General features: G+C 33.8%; 1 protein-coding gene across 1 annotated transcript; it reads left to right on the top strand.

Moving 5' to 3' along the window:
* Window positions 1–304: 304 nt before the first annotated feature.
* On the top strand, window positions 305–13,659 carry FHA2 (SMAD/FHA domain-containing protein). The gene is made up of 3 exons (XM_006848408.4): window positions 305–1,028; window positions 2,519–2,676; window positions 13,115–13,659. Exons 1-3 carry the CDS (start codon window positions 458–460, stop codon window positions 13,322–13,324), a joined length of 939 nt encoding a protein of 312 aa, XP_006848471.1. The 5' UTR covers window positions 305–457; the 3' UTR covers window positions 13,325–13,659.
* Window positions 13,660–19,698: the final 6,039 nt, after the last annotated feature.

The raw sequence follows: 19,698 nt of genomic DNA, 5'->3' as shown, positions 1-19,698 counted from the left end.
GGCGCATCTATAATAACGTAAACTATTTGATGTAACCGTGTAATAATGTAAAATATAACGAATTTGTACCTAATTTTCTCTTATTTAATTTTCTAATTTTTTCCTCCGAAAAGTCGATCCGCCTGTTCGATTTCTACCACTAAACTAACCCAACCCAACCAAACAAAAAAAGAAAAAAAAAAGAAAGAAGGCTTTCCTTTCTCGAAATTTTGTAATTTTAAAATTTCCAATGAGGTGTTGAAGTTTGCCATTAATTCCTGCGCCACCCGCTTATTTTCTTGGGTTCTGCCTCACCCCTCTCTCTGAGCCATCGCCCCAAAGAAATGTCCTAAATTCATCCCAATTGCTTCTCTCTCTCTGCACCTGAAATCCTGGAAGCCCTAGAGGCCATTAGACCAAATAAATACCCTAAATCCTTCTCCCCTCCCTCTCTCTTTCTCTCTCATCCATCTTCGCCATGGGCGAGGTAGAGGCAGGCTTTGCCAAGCTCCAGGGGGAGGACTTTGAGTACTACATGCAGACCTACTCCATTGTTCTTGGCCGCAACAGCAAGAAGTCAGCGGTGGATGTAGACCTTGCCTCCCTGGGCGGGGGCATGAACATTTCACGCCACCATGCCCGCATATTCTACGATTTCCAGCGCCGCCGGTTTGCACTCGATGTCCTCGGAAAGAATGGCTGCTGCGTTGAAGGCGTCCTCCATTTGCCTGGCACAGCCCCTGTCAAACTTGACTCCCAAGATTTGTTGCAAATTGGCGATAAGAAATTTTATTTTCTGTTGCCGGTGAGGTCGATTTTGAGGCCAGCATTGCCGTTGGCCCATGGGTCGTATGGGGCGCCGGTGGGGCAGGTGAGGAAGGCAAGGGCAAGACTTGATGATTCACCGCCAGGGGAGTATGATGATGGCGGAGATGATGGGGTGGGAATGGTGAAGAAGGCAAGGAAGGGGGTGGTGCCAATGTTGCCGGATGGTGGAGCGGATGAGGGTACTGTTTATGGAGGCAAGGGTTTAGTTACAGGGCAGCTAGGTAAGTCTCTCTCTCTCTTCTTATTCTTCTTCATTCTTATTCTTGATACGTGAACTCTGTTTTGGGTCCATAGTGTCTCTCTCTCTTCTTATTCTTCTTCATTCTTGTTCTTGATATGCTCTTTCTCTTCTTATTCTTCTTCATTCTTATTCTTGATGCGTGAACTCTGTTTTGAGTCCATAGTGTCTCTCTCTCTTCTTATTCTTCTTCATTCTTGTTCTTGATGTGCCAACTCTTTTTTGAGTCCATAGTGGGAGTCTGCATTAACTTGCACCTTCCATCTTCCAATTGAGTCATGGATTAAAATATCTTTTTCTTCTCCTCCTCCTCTATATTATAGCTTTTTGCAGATTTCCTTATTTTACTTTATTATGATATGAACTGTTGGTGCATTGTTGTCTTTTGAGCATGTCCTTCGCATTTTCATTTTCCAAGTGACCCATCACAAAATGCTGTTTAGCGATGTATTACGCCTTTCTAATTGTCAGGATACTCACATTTTTTTCTCTTGATACTTCTTTTCTGATAATATGTGATTTCTTGAGGAGAGCTTAGGTGCATACTTGATGTATGCATTTGCAATTTTACATAATTTCCCCTAGAACTATTAATAATAATAGTCTGGTGAAAGAGGGAGCAAGGTTGTCTAATTTAGTTGTGTTGATAGTTGTCATTTTCCTCGGAGTCTCCTTGAGCCCTGGATCTTTTGTGTATTTGTTTTTACTGCTGTACTTCTTTATTTTCTCATACTAATGTAATTGATGCTTTTATCAATAAAATTTATTTAATCGCAAAGTATTGTATGAATAAGTTTGTTTAGATGGAAGCGGAGAGGATGCCCTATTTTTCCTCAATGCAAAGAAGGATTTAGAACCACAATTTAGGACCACTCCCTCCAAATATCTCACTATTTCTAGGAGAGAGAGAGAGAGAGAGAGAGAGAGAGAGAGAGAGAGAGAGAGAGAGAGAGAGAGAGAGAGAGATTTTATTGATGTGAGATTTTATGTACATTGTTTTTAATATGGGCAAAGTGCACAATAAATAATGAAGACTGAAAATAAACAGTGACTGTTATACTTGAGTTTGTGTTATGATTTGGTATATTAATATGTATAAGAAATAAGTCGCTATCATTCGGCCAAGATGGTCAAGTCAACGTGACCATCGTGATAGCTTATACTTTTGCAAGGTGGAATTTTATTAAGCTGCTCTTGTATGTAGTTGATTTGGAATGAAGGACATATAAATATATCTTTTTTGCAATCAGTTGAAATTCTGTAGCTGTGACTCTATAACATGTTATAGGATTTCTTGCCCACATTTTCCACATTTTACTCTTCTTTTATTGGTGGATGCCTTTAAAGATATCAGCTTTTCTAGTTCATTTTTGTAGTAGATTTTGAATTAGCAAAAAGCTCTGTAACTTCGTTAAACTGCGTACAATGCTAAGTATCCATCAAAAGACATTGAGCCCTCTCTGGTTTCTGCAGATAAAAAGGGGGAGGCAAGATCAAGGGCTGACAGAGAAGCTGATAATCAACAGCTGCTGCAATTAGAGGAGAAAGATGTTGTCTCTTCAGTGGCTAATGTGCTTTCTGATCTTTGTGGGCCTGGCGAATGGATGCCTATGGCAAAGCTTCATTCGGAGGTTAGTTTTCTTAAGTTTCAATATAATTTCATCATGGAAAGTTCTCTGACATGTATCATGTTGATAATGCTTGTAGTTATACTTAGTGATATATGAACATGGATCTACATGCCAGCTTGGTTAAATTTTTCTACCTGTGTGTCTAATTTTTTAATGATAAGAAAATGGCAATGGAATTTTCCCTTCAAAAAAGAAAAAACAATGCAATGGAATCCGTGTTGGTTATATATCCAAGCATGTGGGAAGTGCTTCAACATAATGCTTCGTGTGAAATGTTAGCCAGTTTTCGAATGGCTGTGGTCCACCTTGAATTCATAGGTCAGGGCAGTTTTGTTGGTTAATCTTCTTTTATATTTGGGTGGATGCCCATATTTAAGTCCAAACTGATGTCTTCAAACTTTGAATAAGTGAGGAAAACTGATCTATTTGTCCAGTCTGATTGGTGTGTGTGTTCCATGGTTGGGTTCTTATTGTTTCGCAAATTTATTTTTATGGTTTTTCAGTTTTTGATTTTCTCGTTTAGGATGGCTTGCAGGGCAGTTTTGTCGGTTAATCTTCTTTTATATTTGGGTTGGTGCCCATATTAAAGTCCAAACTGATGTCTTCAAACTTTAAATAAGTGAGGAAAACTGATCTATTCGTCTAGTCTGATTGGTGTGTGTGTTCCATGGTCGGGTTAATTGTTTGGCAAATTTATTTTTATAGTTTTTCAGTTTTTGATATTCTCGTTTAGGATGGCTTGTTGCTTTATTCCAACAACATCTGGTTCAAGTTAAAGGTGCCATGCTGGTTTGTTACAGTTCTCAGTGTACTTGTTCAAATACAATTTGTGTGGCTTTCAATGTTCAAAAAAGCGGACCACCCAGCGCCTAGGCTGCTGGGCAGCAGTCCCTGGGCGGCCGCCTCGACGGTACGGAACCCGCCTAGGTGGGCGCCCGCGCCCAACACCCAGCCTTGGGCGGCCCGCTCAGGGATTGAGCCCCGCCTAGGGCCGGAATTTTTTATTTTTTATTTTTGTTCTATTGTTTTTTTTGAAACATATGCTTTTAAGGATTTGTTTTAGGTTCATTTGAAACCTAAACCCACAAGAACCCATTTTAGAAAGAAAGAAACTTCAAAGAAACCAAATTTTGTGATTTTCATTGGATCGAAGTGTGTTTCAAAGGTACTAAAAACGGATCCAAACATCACCCAGGTAGATTAGATTTAGTTTTGGAGTTTTATAATCCTATTACAGGGTGTTTTTGATTATTTTAGCACCTAAAAACATCTCAAAGGTGGGAGTTTGGAGTTCGAGCAATCGAAGTAAGTGCAAAACTTTATTTTTTAGATTGTTTGCTTTATTTTGAGATGTCTTCTTCAGGATCTAGTCGAAGTGAAGATCCGAGTTGGAAATATGGATATAACCCGAATCCAAATTACAAAAATTGCATTAGCTGCAATTATTGTGAAAAAGATACAAAAAAGGGCATAAACTAGTGTAAGAAATATCTTACCGGTATTAAGGGGGATGTTCCTGAAGTTCTTTGTAAAAATGTTCCTGAAGTTATCAGAGAGGAGATTAAGCAATATATGAGTTTTGTAAAACAAAAACAGGAACAAAGTCCTTGTCATTTGAATAGATCTATTTTTTCTTCTTCTAAAAGAAGTAATCCGGGTTGGAAGTATGGTTATAACCCAAAACCAAACGATAAAAATTGTATAAAGTGTAATTTTTGTAAAAAGATACCAATGGGGGTAATAACCGATTCAAGAAACACCTTGCTAATATTAAAGGGAATATTGCTTCCTGTAAAAAAGTTCCTGAAGCTATTCGGGATGAGATTAGACAATTTCTGAATTTAAAAGAATCAGAAAATGACGAAAATGAGCCTTGTTTTATGAAAATAACTTCTCTAGGTTTTTCTAGAAGTGGTGATCCGGGTTGGAAGTATGGTTATAACCCGAATCCGAATGAAAAAAATTGTATTAAATGTAATTGTGGAAATGATACTAATGGGGGCATTTACCTTTTTAAAAAATACCTTGCCGGTATTAAAGGGGATGTTGCCCCGTGTAAAAAACTTCCTGAGGCTACCAGGGAGGAGATTATGCAATATTTGAGTTCAGGGAAGCACAAAAAGATAGAAAATGGTAGAGCAGCCAAGACTGTTAGGGCTTCATCTGCACGTACTAGTAAGAGGGAGGTAGAAGAAGAGGAGGAAGATGTAGATTCGGAAGAAACATAAGAGGACAAGCGTTATATTGAAGAGGGAGATGACTCTGATGATGATGGCCTCGATTCTGATGTATATTATGAGGCTTACCCTATTCCTTTTGATGATGATGATGATGACTGGAGACTCTTGGTGTTGAGTGTTGAGTGTTGAGTGTTGACTATTGTGTCCTAGACTGTAGTTCGTATATTTTTTTATTTTTTATATATTTTATTTTTTTTATTTTTAGTTTATACGTCTAGTTTCTAGCATTGTATGGAAATATGGATTATGGTCTTATGGATTATCAAAATTTTCTTCTCGACTTCTATCTTTTTTTTTTTTTTCAACTGGGATTATGGTCTTATGGATTATCAAAATTTTTATGGATTATGGTCTTATGAATTATCAAAATTCTTATGGATTATCAGAATCAGACTATCTTTTTTTTCTTTTTATTTTTTATTTTAACTGGGCTGCCCAGGTTCTCAGCGCCCGCCTAGGCTCTGGGCGACCTAGCGCTTTTTGAAACTATGGTGGCTTTGTCACTTGATTATAATGTCATAAGCATATCTATTCTGTTGTAAAGCAAATGAATTGTGTTTCAGATAACCACTAAGGCAAGACAAAGATTGTGATAGGCCCTTCTCTGACTATATAAATTGCATGCTTACTTTTTTAATTTATGGGATTGGAGCCTCAATTATGGCATTATTGGTTGAACACCAATAAGTTCGGACCATAATCGTTGATGTATAATCTGCATACAAGAATTTAGAGTAGCTATAGCCAGAATATTACAGAGCATAGTTATCGGACCTCCCAAAATACGTGGCGATCCCTCTCTGGAATCTCACTGCGGCGCTCTAGGAAAGGGATCGAGGGATCTTCATTTTTAAATTTTGCCATCTCAATCTCCACTATTAGGGTTCTTGATTCCTATATTTAAGGATCTCAATCCCAACCTTTAAGACTAAGACAACAACCCAATTGATGATTTCTTTATTTATAGCCAGCTAGCAACACAACTATACTTTTAATATACTTGCATTGCTTGCTGGCTCTAATTACAGATATCCCTATTTTAACGAGTATATCCAGTCCTAGATTATACATACTCTTTAATGCTGCGAGCAATGCCCGAAAAGGTTCGTATCAAGATTCTTGAGATCCCTAACATACATATTGTAGGGACAATGCTCCCAATCATAGGGATCTTCTAGCATTTCACGTTTGCTTTCAATCCCAATCCTGCTCTCAGCCCCTCTCTCTATCCCAACAACTATGTTATAGATACCTTGAAACTGGTAGGATCTTAGAATAGACAGTTATAGGCTTTCCTTTACTTTAATGCATTCGAGAAGCTTATATGACATTTTATTTATCATCTGCTTATATCCTTTAGGCACTGGTCCAAGTATAATGGATCCTTCAGAAAATGATGGTTGTGTATCTATGTATCTTGGCATGATCTATACTTAATTTAGTTTTATAGTTTTATTTTGATGACTAATTATTTCATTTAGTTCATGCATATATTAGGTTATCTTCAAGGGGCACATATAAAAGAAGACATAGTTGGAATAATGAGAGGAGAGGATAGAGAAGTGATGAATTTGATGAGGATACAGAGAAAAAAGGGTTTTTGTCTAAAGGGTTCTCCATTGAGTTTCTGTCGAAAATTGTATTTGATTAGTAGTGAAACTTGCAGCGGAGGAGTCCTATCAAAGTTGCAAGATTGGTTTGACAAGCAATGTTCCTTCTAGTTACAAATGAAATCTTGGGCTGAAACTCCCTGGCACTTAGGTTTAGACAAGGCCCAAGAGATTAGATGTTTTAGATATCCTTGCTTGTGACAAGGCGTATAAACATTGGCTTGAGAATATCCTGTTCTTTTTCTCCTTCAATTCCATTGACCCTAAAGAATCACTTGTATGCAAAGCATCCACGATAGACAATTCTTCCAACAAAATAGTGGTTAATCTATAAGAGGATTGCATAACTCAGTAGGACCTAAAGAGATATTGGAAAATACTTCAAGCCTGGTCAATGTGGGGCAAGGGTTCATCTCTAGGAGATGAGTCATCATTATCTCGGCACCCCAACTAGGTCAACAAGTATTTGGAAACTGAATACCTGAGTTTGTAATTGATTTTAGGTGAGGGCTTTGTCAATTGTGGCCACCAACTTGTAATCTCACTCTCTTGGTGGGGCAAGCATGGAAAAATGCCAAACCCAAGATCTTTATATTTATCGTGTTTTTTAAAATGGAAATGAGGGATAGATAAGTCCAGGAAGACTATTTCTCATGGCTACTCCATAGTTGTGGGGATCTTGGTCAAGGGGTGGTGTTCCCCTCTTGGAATCTCGATCCGGGATCCGGAGCTTGAGCGGTATTCGCTTCCTCCTGTAAGGGGATCTCGATCCCTACCTATTGGGATCTCAGTTCCTAATCTAAAAGGATCTCGATCTTTGACTGCAAAGGATTTTGATCCTATCAATGGGGGATCATGACTTCTCAAAAATGGGTCACGTTCTGAATATGATGGGTCAATATTAAGGGCTTGTATGATGTGCTCATTACCATTGATGGTAATGAGTTCATAGTCCATGAGAAATCTTTTAGTAATACTATCTGACTATCAACATTAATTTAAATCAACTTTATCAATGTACTTTCTTATATAAATTACTAAGTCTATGCTAATGATTATACACTCAATGAACTCATTTCAAACATATAGTATAGTTCATGAGAAATCTTATAGTAATAATATCAACATTAATTTAATTCCACTAAATCTATGTACTTTAATATAAAGAATACTAAGGATATGGATTTTTAATTATTAAGATTTCATGCATTAGTTTTTTTAAACAAAATGTTGTATATGTCTTTTTATAGTTCCTACACAATTGACTATTTCTTTTATTTTATATTGTTTGAAATTGTTTGAAAGTAATGGCATTTTTCGTTTATTTATTTATTCTCTTAACATTCATGATTAAATTTTCGTTTATAGCACAATTTTTTTTTATGAACTTCGTAATTACATTTATGTCTTTCATCTCTTAAAAAATTAAGTTAATATCGTTTCAAACATTTAATGTATCTCACTTAAAAGCTTTCTTAAATCTATTTCTTATTTTTTAATTATTAAGATTTCATGGAAATATTTTTTTAAACAAAAAGTCTTATTTATCTATTAATATTTTCTACTATTGACGGTTTTTTTTTTATATTATTCATGTGTTTTAAAGTAATGATACTTTTCATTTGATTTTTTATTCTCTTATTCATGTAAAAAATTTGGATGATAGTACAAAATCTTTTATTGGATTTCGTACTTACGTTTATGTCTTTATGTATTTTATTTTCTAAAAAATTAATTAAATATCTTGTCAAACATTTAATGCATCTCTCTTCAAATCTTATTTAAATGTATTTATTGATTTTTAAATTATTAAGATTTAATAGATTATAGTTTTTCAAATAAAATGTCTTAGCTATCTTTTTATATTTTGTACAATTCATATTTTTTGTATTATTTAAATGTTTTGAAAGTAATGTTATTTTTTTTTATAAATTTTTTACTCTTAATTTTCATGTGAAAATTTTGGATGATAGTACAAAATCTTTTAATGGATTACATACTTAGCTTTGTCTTTCAATTTTGAAAAAAATTATTTTTTATCATTTCTAGCATCTAATGCATCTCACTTCAAATCTTTCTTGAATCTGTTCCATGATTTTTTTAATTGTTAACTTTTTACTATAATATATATTTTAGCACAAATCACTCTTTAATTCTATATAAATCATGTTATTAGTAATAGAAAATGTACTCTTTGGACTTCATGCCTTACTCATGTCTATCTTGTGTTCATACTTTTATTTTTAAAGGGTGTGGTTTCTATAAGGTTTGGGCCCCTAAACTAAAATTTTATTACGTCCATATAAGACCCTGATGATCTATTGGTGTGTGTGTGTGTATATATATATATATATATATATATATATATATATATCTATATATATATATATACGAGAAAGGAATCTGTCAGCCCATGGGTTGACAGCTATAGTGTCAGCTAATGTCGCATATTCATTTTGGGACCAATCTAATGGTCAAGACCTCATTTCGTATTTCAATTTTCATTTTGTTTTATACAAATCCAACTCATGTGAAATTTTGAGTGTCTATTCTTCAAAAATAGGAGAATCTAATAAAAATATAAAAAAATAATTCGCAAAATATAAATTGACCAAAATACTCCCAAATTTTTTTTGAGGGTATTTTGGTCAATTTATATTTTACAATTTTTTATTTATTTATTTTTATTAGGTGCGTCTTGATGAAAAGAATGAACTTCTAAAATTTCAAGTGATTTGGATTTGTAGAAAAAAAATGAAAATTCAAATATGAAATGAGGTTGTAATCGTCAGATCGGCCCAGATTGAATCTGGGCCATTGGCTGACATTGTAGTTGTATATATATAGGGTTATGTTAGGGTGCTCACACTATGAAGTAATTTATCATTGTACTCAATAATTTTGGATACTTCTAATTCTTTGTTTTGTACATGAAGTATTTGTTTAATAAGGGTATTTTTTTATCATTAGGAGGGGTGTGATGTCATCCACATGGAGTGTGACATCACCCACATGGAGCACACTAGTGGCATTTAATGCTTCATGTGGGTGATGTCACACCCCATGTAAATGATGTCACACTCCTAATTACCAAAAATGCCATTACTAAAAAAAAAGCTCCATATACAAAACAAGAGTATATATGTGCCAAATTTTGTTGAGTACAATGATAAATTACTCTATAGTTGGAGCACCCTAACATAACCCATATATATATATATATAGAAAACACTACGCAACGGCGAAAATGAATAGTGATTTCACCTATTCCCATCATCGTCCAAATTTTATCGCGCGGTCACGATTATCCTGTAGTGTTTTATTTTTCATTTTTTTTTAAAAATTGGAATGACTTGAAATTTGGAGCGTATATTCATAAAAAATAGAGGAATCTTCGAAAAATATAAAAATAATATTTTACATGAAAAAAATTGACCAAAATACCCTCGAAAAGTTTCTGACGTATTTGGTCAAATTTGTTTTTGCGGATAATTTTTAGGTGAAATCACTATTCATTTTTGCCTATAGGCGTTGGGAAGACTTTTTCTATATATATATATCTACAAGGCGCTCGTCCTGCGCTTCCATATACATGTAGTTCATATATATAAGATCGCTCCTAGGTCGCTCCCTAAAGCGCTCCAAGGGTAGGGAGCTTTAGCCAAGTGCCGATCCCAGCTTCCCGCACCAGCACCCGGACAGTGTTGTAATTGATTTTTAGTGAGGGCTTTGTCAATTGTAACCAGCTAATTGTAATCTCACTCTCTTGGTGGGGCAGGAATGGAAAAATGCCAAACCCAGGATCTTTATATTTATCGTGCTTTTTAAAATGGAAATGAGGGATACATTTGTCTAGGAAGACTATTTCTCATGGCTCCTCCAATCATGTTACAGAAACGAGTGTTTCATCGCTGCTTTAAGCCATGAAGCTTGAGTTTTTGGTGCTTACTACCATTTCACTTCCCTTTTCAGCTTCAATCTTCATATCATTCATATCTGTATTGTTCAAGAGCTCCACCTTCGCACTTGATCTCCTGTATCCGTGCACCAAACCTCTATTGTGAAGGTTTTGTTTGAATTTGAATCTGGAGGCCATGTCAGTGGTCTTGAGTGTTAAACCCGTCCAGCCTCCTTATATGTATCCATTGAATAAAGGCTCATTTCCTAGTCCGAAAGTCAAATTGATTCGTCCATTGGGTGGGTTTTATATATGAAAAACTAGGGATGTGCCTGATATTTTTCTTCCTGATATGATGAGCATATGGTACTTCTAAACTAGTAGCGTTCTTGTATACGTTTGGTCGATAAGCTGAGTTTGATTCCCATAACGGAGACATTCTTTTAACAAAAAAGAAAAAAAACATAAAATTTTGAAAAGTTCACTGAGATTTTCGAAGTTTACTATTTGAGACAGCGAGTCAACTGTGACCAACTTAGCCATTGGTTTTGAGTTTTGAAAAACATATAAATGCATAGCCATTGGGTTTGAGTTTTGAAAAACACACAAACGCATCCACGCACATGCTCTCATCAATGTGTACTACCTTTTCCTAATATTTTTTTTTTCCTGGTACTTAATATCTCTATTTTGTTACAACATATTGGAGGACGTGCATCTCTACAAATTCCTAATAACATGACTTCTTGTGTTAGTTTTTTAATTTTAAACCGTGAGGTTCTACCACATACTTGAAAGCATGCTCCATTCACACCCTGTGTATGGTATGGTATGCCCAAGGTCAACTATAATCTCCCCTGTGAACCAGTGAGGATAAGCGCTGGATGACCTGGGTTACCATGTATCTTACACGGGCTGTGTAGGGTTTACTTTCGCTAAAGAAATTTTTAGGTGCATTGAGGAGGAGGTATTTAGTAGTACCACATTACAGGTAAGAAAATTAGCGGGCACCTACCAGCTTTCGTGGCTTTACTTCTAATATGATGTGGCATGATTAATCGACATCAGATAGAGGCATCTTTGGGATACCTTGGTTCAAAATTTCAAATAAACCCTAGATTACACATGCAGCATATTCATGGTCTCTGTAGCAGTCAGGCCATCTTCATTTGTGTTAACTGAGGATTGGTGCAGCAGTGTTATCTGGATATGTCCTCCCTGACCTTGGGTTGTGATCAACACATGTTGACACCTTAGACATGTAGTATATAAAGAAGTTTCTACCTAGTGATAAAGAAGTTAGCTCTAGCACCATGGAAGTCACACTGATATGTATAAGAAAAATCGTTATCACAAAACAAAAGCTTGGTTCCTGGGGTTCGAACTTAGCACTTCTCTATAGAAGGCCGTAAACTCCCAACTGTAATATATGATCGATCATAATATAGTGTGTATATGGACGTGTCTTCCAGTATCTGATGTTTTAGTCGAAGAACTAGACAACCAAGATACTATGCGACACCAATGCTCACATCAGTATCCATGTATTACTGGGTGCTGGGCATGTTCATGGCTTCTTTGCAATGGCTTTGAAGATCACAATTTATGTTGATTCATTTTGGCTTGGGAGAGTTTTGAGTTACGATTACTATTTAATTTCAAGATTTTGATGTAGCTGTCTTCCATCAGTGTTGACTCTCTATTCATTTGGGATAAATGTATTTAATTCAAATTATTACATATTGGCTTGGGAAAGTTGGAGGTAACTGTTATTGTTCAATTACAAGATTTTCATTGCAGTTGTTGGTGTTGTTTTTTTTTTTTTTTTTCTTTTATATGGTTAAGTGGAGTTTCAATCTTCTATCTGTGTTGTTTATCTATCAGATGGCATAACTACTTGTTTAGGGTAGAGGATAAAATCAGTAGTGATATTATGGAGCAGTGAAGGGCATTGATGAATTAAATTCTGTGTTCTTTATAGTCTTATTTTCTTCATAATATTTGTATTGTTCATAAAATGTGTATTCTTCATAATAATCATATACTCCATCGCTTTTTTTATTTTTTCTATAGTATTTAGTTTTACCTACAAAGTTAAGTCATATTATGATGGCATAACTATTTGTTTTAGGGTAGAGGATAAAATGAGTAGTGATATTATGGAGCAGTGAAAGGCATTGATGAATTGCATTCTGTGTTCTTTATAGTCTTCTTTTCTTCATAATATTTGTATTGTTCATAATAATCATAGACTACATTTTTTTTATTTTCTATAGTATTTAGGTTTACCTACAAAGTTAAGTCATATTATTCGGCCTTAACGTCTTTCTTACACACTGATAGATGGTAGCATTTTTTTGAAAAACTCAATTATGAAAAAAGAAGAAAATAGATGGCGTGGGGCAACAATGTCTTCTTTTCTTTGGGAATTTTCTGTCCACTTGACCCATTATCTACTTCAATTATATTTGGTTTCTTCCAATATTAATTGCTATTAATATCCCATCAACACTTGTAGTTTTATACTGTTTTCATAGCCATAAACGTATTTAGAACTTTGTGGACACTCTTAGAGTCATTGCATTTTTATCTACCTATTGAAACCCTAGTATCTAACAGAGAAAAAAAAAGAAAAGAAAATAAATCCTAGCTTTTATATTTACTGATTGTTGTGCTTTATTTTTTGGCAGCTCCTTGACCAGTACAGTGGGGTATGGCATCACAGTAGGGTAAGGAGATACCTTACATCGGATGACTGGCCTGTAGTCGAAGCCAAGGGAAGGCCATGGATTGGTCTCCTCACCCTCTTACGCAAATACCCGGAGCACTTTGTGATCAACACCAGATCGAAGGGAAGAATGACTGCTGAATTTGTGTCATTGGTTTCACTACTTTCATGAAGAAGCAATTTGTTGGCTTTTTGGTATGGTAGTCGTACTGATCAACTGTATAAAATTAATTTTATTGTTGGTTCCGTAGATATGTGAAAGTGGATGTGATGGTATATGGAAGATTCGAGATAGATTTGTGCATTTCTCGACTGAGATCATAGAAATGCAGAATGAGATCTGTACTTGGGTGAATTGGCCAAGGGTTATGCATAGGAAGCAAAATTGTGTCCTTTTGAGAAAATGGTGAAAATAACAATAACTTTATTTTTTCTTGTGAAAACTGATTACGGTATGGTGTACGGTGTCTGAGAAAGGGCTTAATACAAAGAAACAATTCTAGGCAAGATTGAACATTAGTGGTTTTCAGCTTTGTTTGTCTCCTGCCATTGTTTGGGATTGAATCGAAAGTGTTTCAAATATTTACTTTTGCCACAGTGATTGTCCAAATGTTTAGAAGAATTTATCCCCTCTGAGTATTCTTCCCATAAATTTAAAAGGACGACTGCAGATGAATATGATGGTTCCTGCAAAGTGAATAGCCTTTTGCAAATTGAATAAATGGATTTTCTCTAGAAAGAAATTATAACTGGATTTTCTCATTAACATGTTTTTTCTGAAGCTCCATACCACGAACATTTCACATAGAAAAACTGTGGGCAAATGGTTGCCACCATCTACTGAAATGGACGATGATGGAGAAAATGCCATTTACCGCAATATGAAGAGATCATTATAGTCATTCAAGTTTTATCTCAACTATTTGGGCTCGGCTACATGATTCTTGTTCCGTCATTTTATTCTATCAAGAATGATGCCTTTAATCAAAACTATAAGTTATCATATATCTTCTTGTACTTCCATTCATATCCTCTTTTGGGTCTTTTTTTTGTTCTTTTAGAGCTGTCCACTTGAATCAATTTGCCTCTCTCAATCGGTGCTCAGAACATAATAATAAATTGAATTGGCCTTGTCGATCCTTGGCAATGACATTTTTCTTGTGGTCTCAAGTCTCAGCTAGGCAGAACCCACACAGACATTATATCAAGTTGTTCCTTCTGGCCTTATTCTGAGGTGGTCTAAATCCCTCTAGTATATTAATCCTGGGGATGTTAAAGATACATATTTTTGTGGAAGATTACATGATATAGCAACACTTCTTACATACTAATCAATGTACTTTTGGATACTTGCCAAATAGAATTGTGATTCCTTCCTGTCTATCAGTATAATTTTTTTATGGGTGCGGTTTGTACAGAGTTTAGGCTTTGAACAATCAAATTAGAGCTTACCTTCAAACATTGTCGAGAAATGTGAATACTGAAAATCTTTGAACAATCAAATTAGAGCCTACCTTCAAATAGTATTGAGAAATGTGGTTTCAATATTGAAAATCTTTGTGATAGCTTTGGAATATATTTTTATCTTTATTTATAAAGTTTATAGCTTCAAAAATAGTATATATCGAACAAATCTATGAAAATCTTGAAAATTGACTGTCCAAAAATTTATAATAACATACATTATTTTCAAAACTTGAAATCCATTTTTTATCACGTCCATGCATCTTGATGTCGAGATGATCAATTTGAAGATATTTGGGCATCAAAACAACCTCTTCTAATGAAAATTTTGAGGTAGGCTCCAATTTGATTTTTTGGGGCCTCAAGTCTATACAAACTTTTCCCTTTTTTTATTGGGAAAGTTTATATAGAGCCTAGGCTCTAAACAACCAAATTAGAGCCTACCTTCAAAATTTTACTAGAAGTGGTTGTTTTGACGTCCAAATATCATCAAATTGATCATTTTGACATCAAGATGCATGAAGATGAGAAAAAAATACAGTTCAATTTTAAAAAATAATACATCTTGTAACGCATTTTTTGACCGTCAATTTTCAAGATTTTCAAGTTTTCATAGATCTGCTTGATCTATACTATTTTTAAAGCTTTAAATTTTAAAATTTAATATGAAAATATTTGTTAAGGCTATTACAAAAGTTTCTAGTATTGAAACTATATTTGAAGGTGGGCTCAAATTTGATTGTTTAGAGCCTCGGCTCTATACAAACCGCACCCTTTTTTATTAGCAGTTATTGGTTCTCAAATTCCTTGAATGAAAGTATTTGGTCGTCCCATTGAACCAAATTAGCATTGTGGCTTGAATTTGCAAGGTTAAAAAAAGCAAATTGGTGACCTGGTTAAGGCACCTCAAAAATCGTGTCAAATTGGTGGATCGGCGTGTCGGACCGGAGAATCGGTTAAATAAAAAATAAAAAAAATCACTATAAAATTTTAAAAATAGTGTTATTTAGGTTTCTAAACAAAATTAAAAGTCCTGTATTATGTATTTCCATTATTTTGTAAAACTAGATGAATATTAAGACGATGTTTTCATGTATGTGTAATTATTAATTCTAATATATTATGATAATATTGCATCAAAATTATTTAAAAAATATTAAAAAATCCTTTTATATTATAAGATTAAAAAATAATACCCTTTGGAAAGTGAAAATAGTATCACATCGAAATATCAAACATTTATTAATTTGTTTTACTCATCTAAAATTATCACAACCTAATTAACGATAATATTATATACTGAAATTGAAATTATTGATTTAAATTTTATAATCAGTTTACTATACAAATAAGAACAGATTTAAAATTTCTTATAGTATCATCTAATTTAAAAAATTTTATTTACAACAAGAAAACTTAATACATTACATAATTTATAATACAAATAAATTAATAAATAAAATACAAGATTTGATTGTCAAAGCGTGCAAAAGTGAGTGAGACTAAATTAGACCACATCGAACAATGAATGATGCTTTTTTCAACAAAAGCCTCGACAGTAGACTGGGTGCATGTATGGCTGGACCTGGACCCAAATATTGCTTGATAGACATGTCTTCGGACCCGTACCAGATGGGTCCAAAGAGCCCCAAACCCGTATTTGGTATATGGATTAGGACTCGGGACCTTGACTCGTACCTAGGATAATATGCGCAGATCTTGATTCACAATTTTGTAAAAAAATCTCCCAAATTTCGTTAAGGCCTTATGAAGCTTCTTCAAAGAGAGAAAGTTCCTAAAAAACCCCATTAAAATGCAAAAAAGAAAAAAAAAAACAAAAATCAAAGAAAGACTTTCCATTTTTGCTGAACTGCCACCAAAGTGCAAAAAAAGAAAGTACAAAAATCAAATAAAAACTTGTCATTTTTGCTGATCTTCCACTAAACATCAAGATGTAAAAAAAAAAGTGGCAAAAATCAAATAAAAACTTGCCATTTTTGTTGATCTTCCAACCAGCTAGCAATGCAAGGCTCAAAAAATATCAAAATTTGTAAATGTGAAACTCTAAAACCAAAGATCAAAGAAAAACTTGCCATTGTTGCTAAACTTCCACCAAGATGCAAAAAAAAAAAGCACAAAAATCAAATAAAAACTTGTCATTTATGCTGATCTTCCACCGAGCATCAAGATGAGAAAAAAAATGTCACAAAAACTAAATAAAAGCTTGCCATTTTTGCTGATCTTCCACCAAGCATCAAGATGCAAAAAAAGAAAGTACGAAAATCAAAGAAAAACTTGCCATTTTTGCTGATCTTCCAACTAGCTAGGGAAAATTCAAACCAGATACCATGGCTCATAAAATCCACCAAAAAATATCAAAATTTGTCATCGATGCGGAACTCTAAAACCAAAGATCCAGCTTGGAAGAGAAATAGAGTTTAGTCGGGGAAGAGAAATAGGAAGAGAGGGAGAGAGAGAGAGTTGGGCTTTCGCAGTTGGAGGGAAAGAGAGAGAGAGAGTTGGGCTTTCCAAGAGAAAAATCCGGTTTGGAAGAAAGAGAGAGAGTGAAATAGGTTTGGAAGAGAGTGTGCGTAGACACTCCATTTTAAAACCGACAAATTCTATAGATTTTCTGAACCCATAGGGCTACACTATTTCAGTAGACCCCTAAACCATATACCACCATAATCCATGGTCCCTATTTTATGATCTAGTATCTAGTAAATCTTATAGTTTTTAGTAGTGATTCATTTTACACCCATGTTTTTAAGAGTTATCCATTCTACACCTAGTAAATCTTAATATTTCTCCATTATACATTCATGTTTTTAGTAGTTATCTATTTTACACCCCTTTGAGTCTATAAAAAACACTAACTTGCATCTTTTAAAGGTGGGACGTTTATGAGCAAACCCTAGATTTAGAAAAACCGAAGCTTTAGGCTACAACCCTTAGATTAAGAGATCCAACCAACCAAACCAAGGCCTAGTCAAAATCTGAAGAGAAACAAAGATAACGTATGGCATAAACTCATTCGTCCTGATATGGGCGAGGCCTCGAAGCCTCGAGAGTGCCAGACCAACTGGCCCGGTTTGATATTTTTTATTTTATTTTATTCTTTACGTATTTCTTTTATGTATTTATTTATTTATATTAGAATTAAATATGTTTTGTTGCATTTTATATTGTATTTCGTGCTTTTTAGATTGATGCTGGCTCTACCATTGATCTGAGAACATATCTATTTGTTTTTTAATAGATCTGGCCTTATATTAGAATTTGATTGTACCACTCTCTATCGTACACTTTTAAAATCAGTTTGTGGTGTTCAGATATGAGGGATCTTCCTACGGAGATCCCTCTGATCTGCATCGTAAACAGTTCATGGAGCATTTCAAGCTAGATCCGAGCACAAAATATAAATTTTATTTCGTTGTTTTCCATTTTTTTTGTTTTTGTTTTTTTTTAAAATTTAGTTCTTGAGGCATCTCAAGGATTGAATCAGTGCGCTAGGCTTTGTTGTTCACCCACGTCCGTATAAGGCTCGTACTTCTGGTTTGGCCCTCTCCTAACTGTTCGTACCACTTTGCACCTCCTGCTACCATTTTATTTTTATTTATATTTATACTTCTTCATTCTTAAAAAAAAAAAAAAAACGAAAAAAGGGGGGTTTGCTCTAATGGAAATTTGCTTCATGCGGACCTAGCTCTCAGCTTATGCTTTCATCGTCTTAGCTATCAGCTTATGCTTTCATCGTCTACTTCTTACATTCTGCTGATATTTTTGCTCTTTTTTTTTTTTTTGTACCTTAAAAATTTCGTGTTTCAAGTTTGAATTCCTTTTTGTTTTTCTTCTAACAGGGAAAAATTTTAGAAGGTCAAGCTTAGGGTCCCCTTTTTCTTTTCAAATACAAATTCCAAGACAAAAGAAAAATAAAAATAAATCATTATTTTTTCAGGCCATTTTTTTTTATTTTCTTTTTAAGAAAGGAATTATTTTGTCAGAAAAATGGAAATCTTGTAAAGCCTTTTTTATTTTAAAAAAATACAAAAAAAAAAAAAACCATCTCTTCCAAAGAAAAAAAAAGAAAGAAAGATTCATTTCTTTTCCTGTAATTTACCACTTCTCTAAGAATTAAAAAAGAAAAAACTCTCCTTTTCTTTAAAAAAAATTCACTTTTCTAAAGCCCCTTTGTTTTCCAAAAAAAAGAAAAAGGTATAAATAGATTCGATTTTAAATTCTTTATCTCCTTTCTTATCTCAAATAGATTAAGTTTTTTTTTTTTTTAGTTTTTTTATTTATTTATTTTTGCTTTGTTCCTATCTTGTACATTAGACGAGGTTTTCACTTATTTTCTCTTATCTTTCTAGATTGGACTTGATCTTACTTGACTTGATACGATCTAATTGATCTTATCTTTTGTTTTAAGTCCACCCGCATAATTTAAAACTTTCTTGACTCTATCTTCTTTAAAAAGTATTTTTACCTTTCGAATTTTAAAAAAAAAACTCATTGTTTCAAAAAACATAAGAAAAAAAAAAACAAATAAAAAAATAAAACAAAGCTTTGTAGGCCTCTTTGTTAAAAATAAGGAAAAAGAAAAAAAAATATTGTTGTGAAAAAAAAAACGTGTTTGAGGCCATCTTTCTTATCCACTAAAAAAAAGTATATTTAGCCATTTTTATTTTAAAATAAAAGAGTCACTTTCCTAAGAAAAAAAAATCAACAAATTTTTTTAAGCATCTTTGTCAAAAAAATAAATAAAATCTTTTAAAGGCAATCTTGCTTTCAAAAAAATAAAAATAAAAATTTAAGGCCTTTCTCATTTCTAAAAAAAAGAAGAAAATTTGCTTTGCAAGAAAAAAAAAATCTTAAAGCTTATTTGCTTTAAAAAAAAAAAAAAAAAATCATTTTTGCTGCAAAAGTTTGCTTTTTAAGCCACTTCATTTTCTGAAAAAAAAAACAGAGAAGATTCACTTAAAAAAAAAAAAAAAAAAGAAAAATATTTGTTTCCTTGTGATTCAACATTTGCCAATTATCTTTATTCATTAAAGAAAAAAAAAAGAGAAAAAAAAAATCCAG

Source organism: Amborella trichopoda, chromosome 6 (assembly GCF_054954075.1).
Source record: "Amborella trichopoda isolate Santa Cruz 75 chromosome 6, AtrichopodaSantaCruz75HAP2 v2.0, whole genome shotgun sequence".
NCBI classification, from domain to species: Eukaryota; Viridiplantae; Streptophyta; class Magnoliopsida; order Amborellales; family Amborellaceae; genus Amborella; species Amborella trichopoda.
The sequence above is the reverse complement of the archived record's forward strand: the minus strand, read 5'-3'. Positions and strand labels throughout refer to the sequence as shown.

What these genes read in the sequence shown, in the direction of transcription:
- FHA2 (XM_006848408.4), top strand. Translation starts at nt 458, where the DNA reads ATGGGCGAGGTAGAGGCAGGCTTTGCCAAGCTCCAGGGGGAGGACTTT. An exon ending in TTTAGTTACAGGGCAGCTAG is followed by an intron (nt 1,029 to 2,518) that starts GTAAGTCTCTCT and finishes TGGTTTCTGCAG; the next exon opens with ATAAAAAGGGGGAGGCAAGA. An exon ending in TGGCAAAGCTTCATTCGGAG is followed by an intron (nt 2,677 to 13,114) that starts GTTAGTTTTCTT and finishes ATTTTTTGGCAG; the next exon opens with CTCCTTGACCAGTACAGTGG.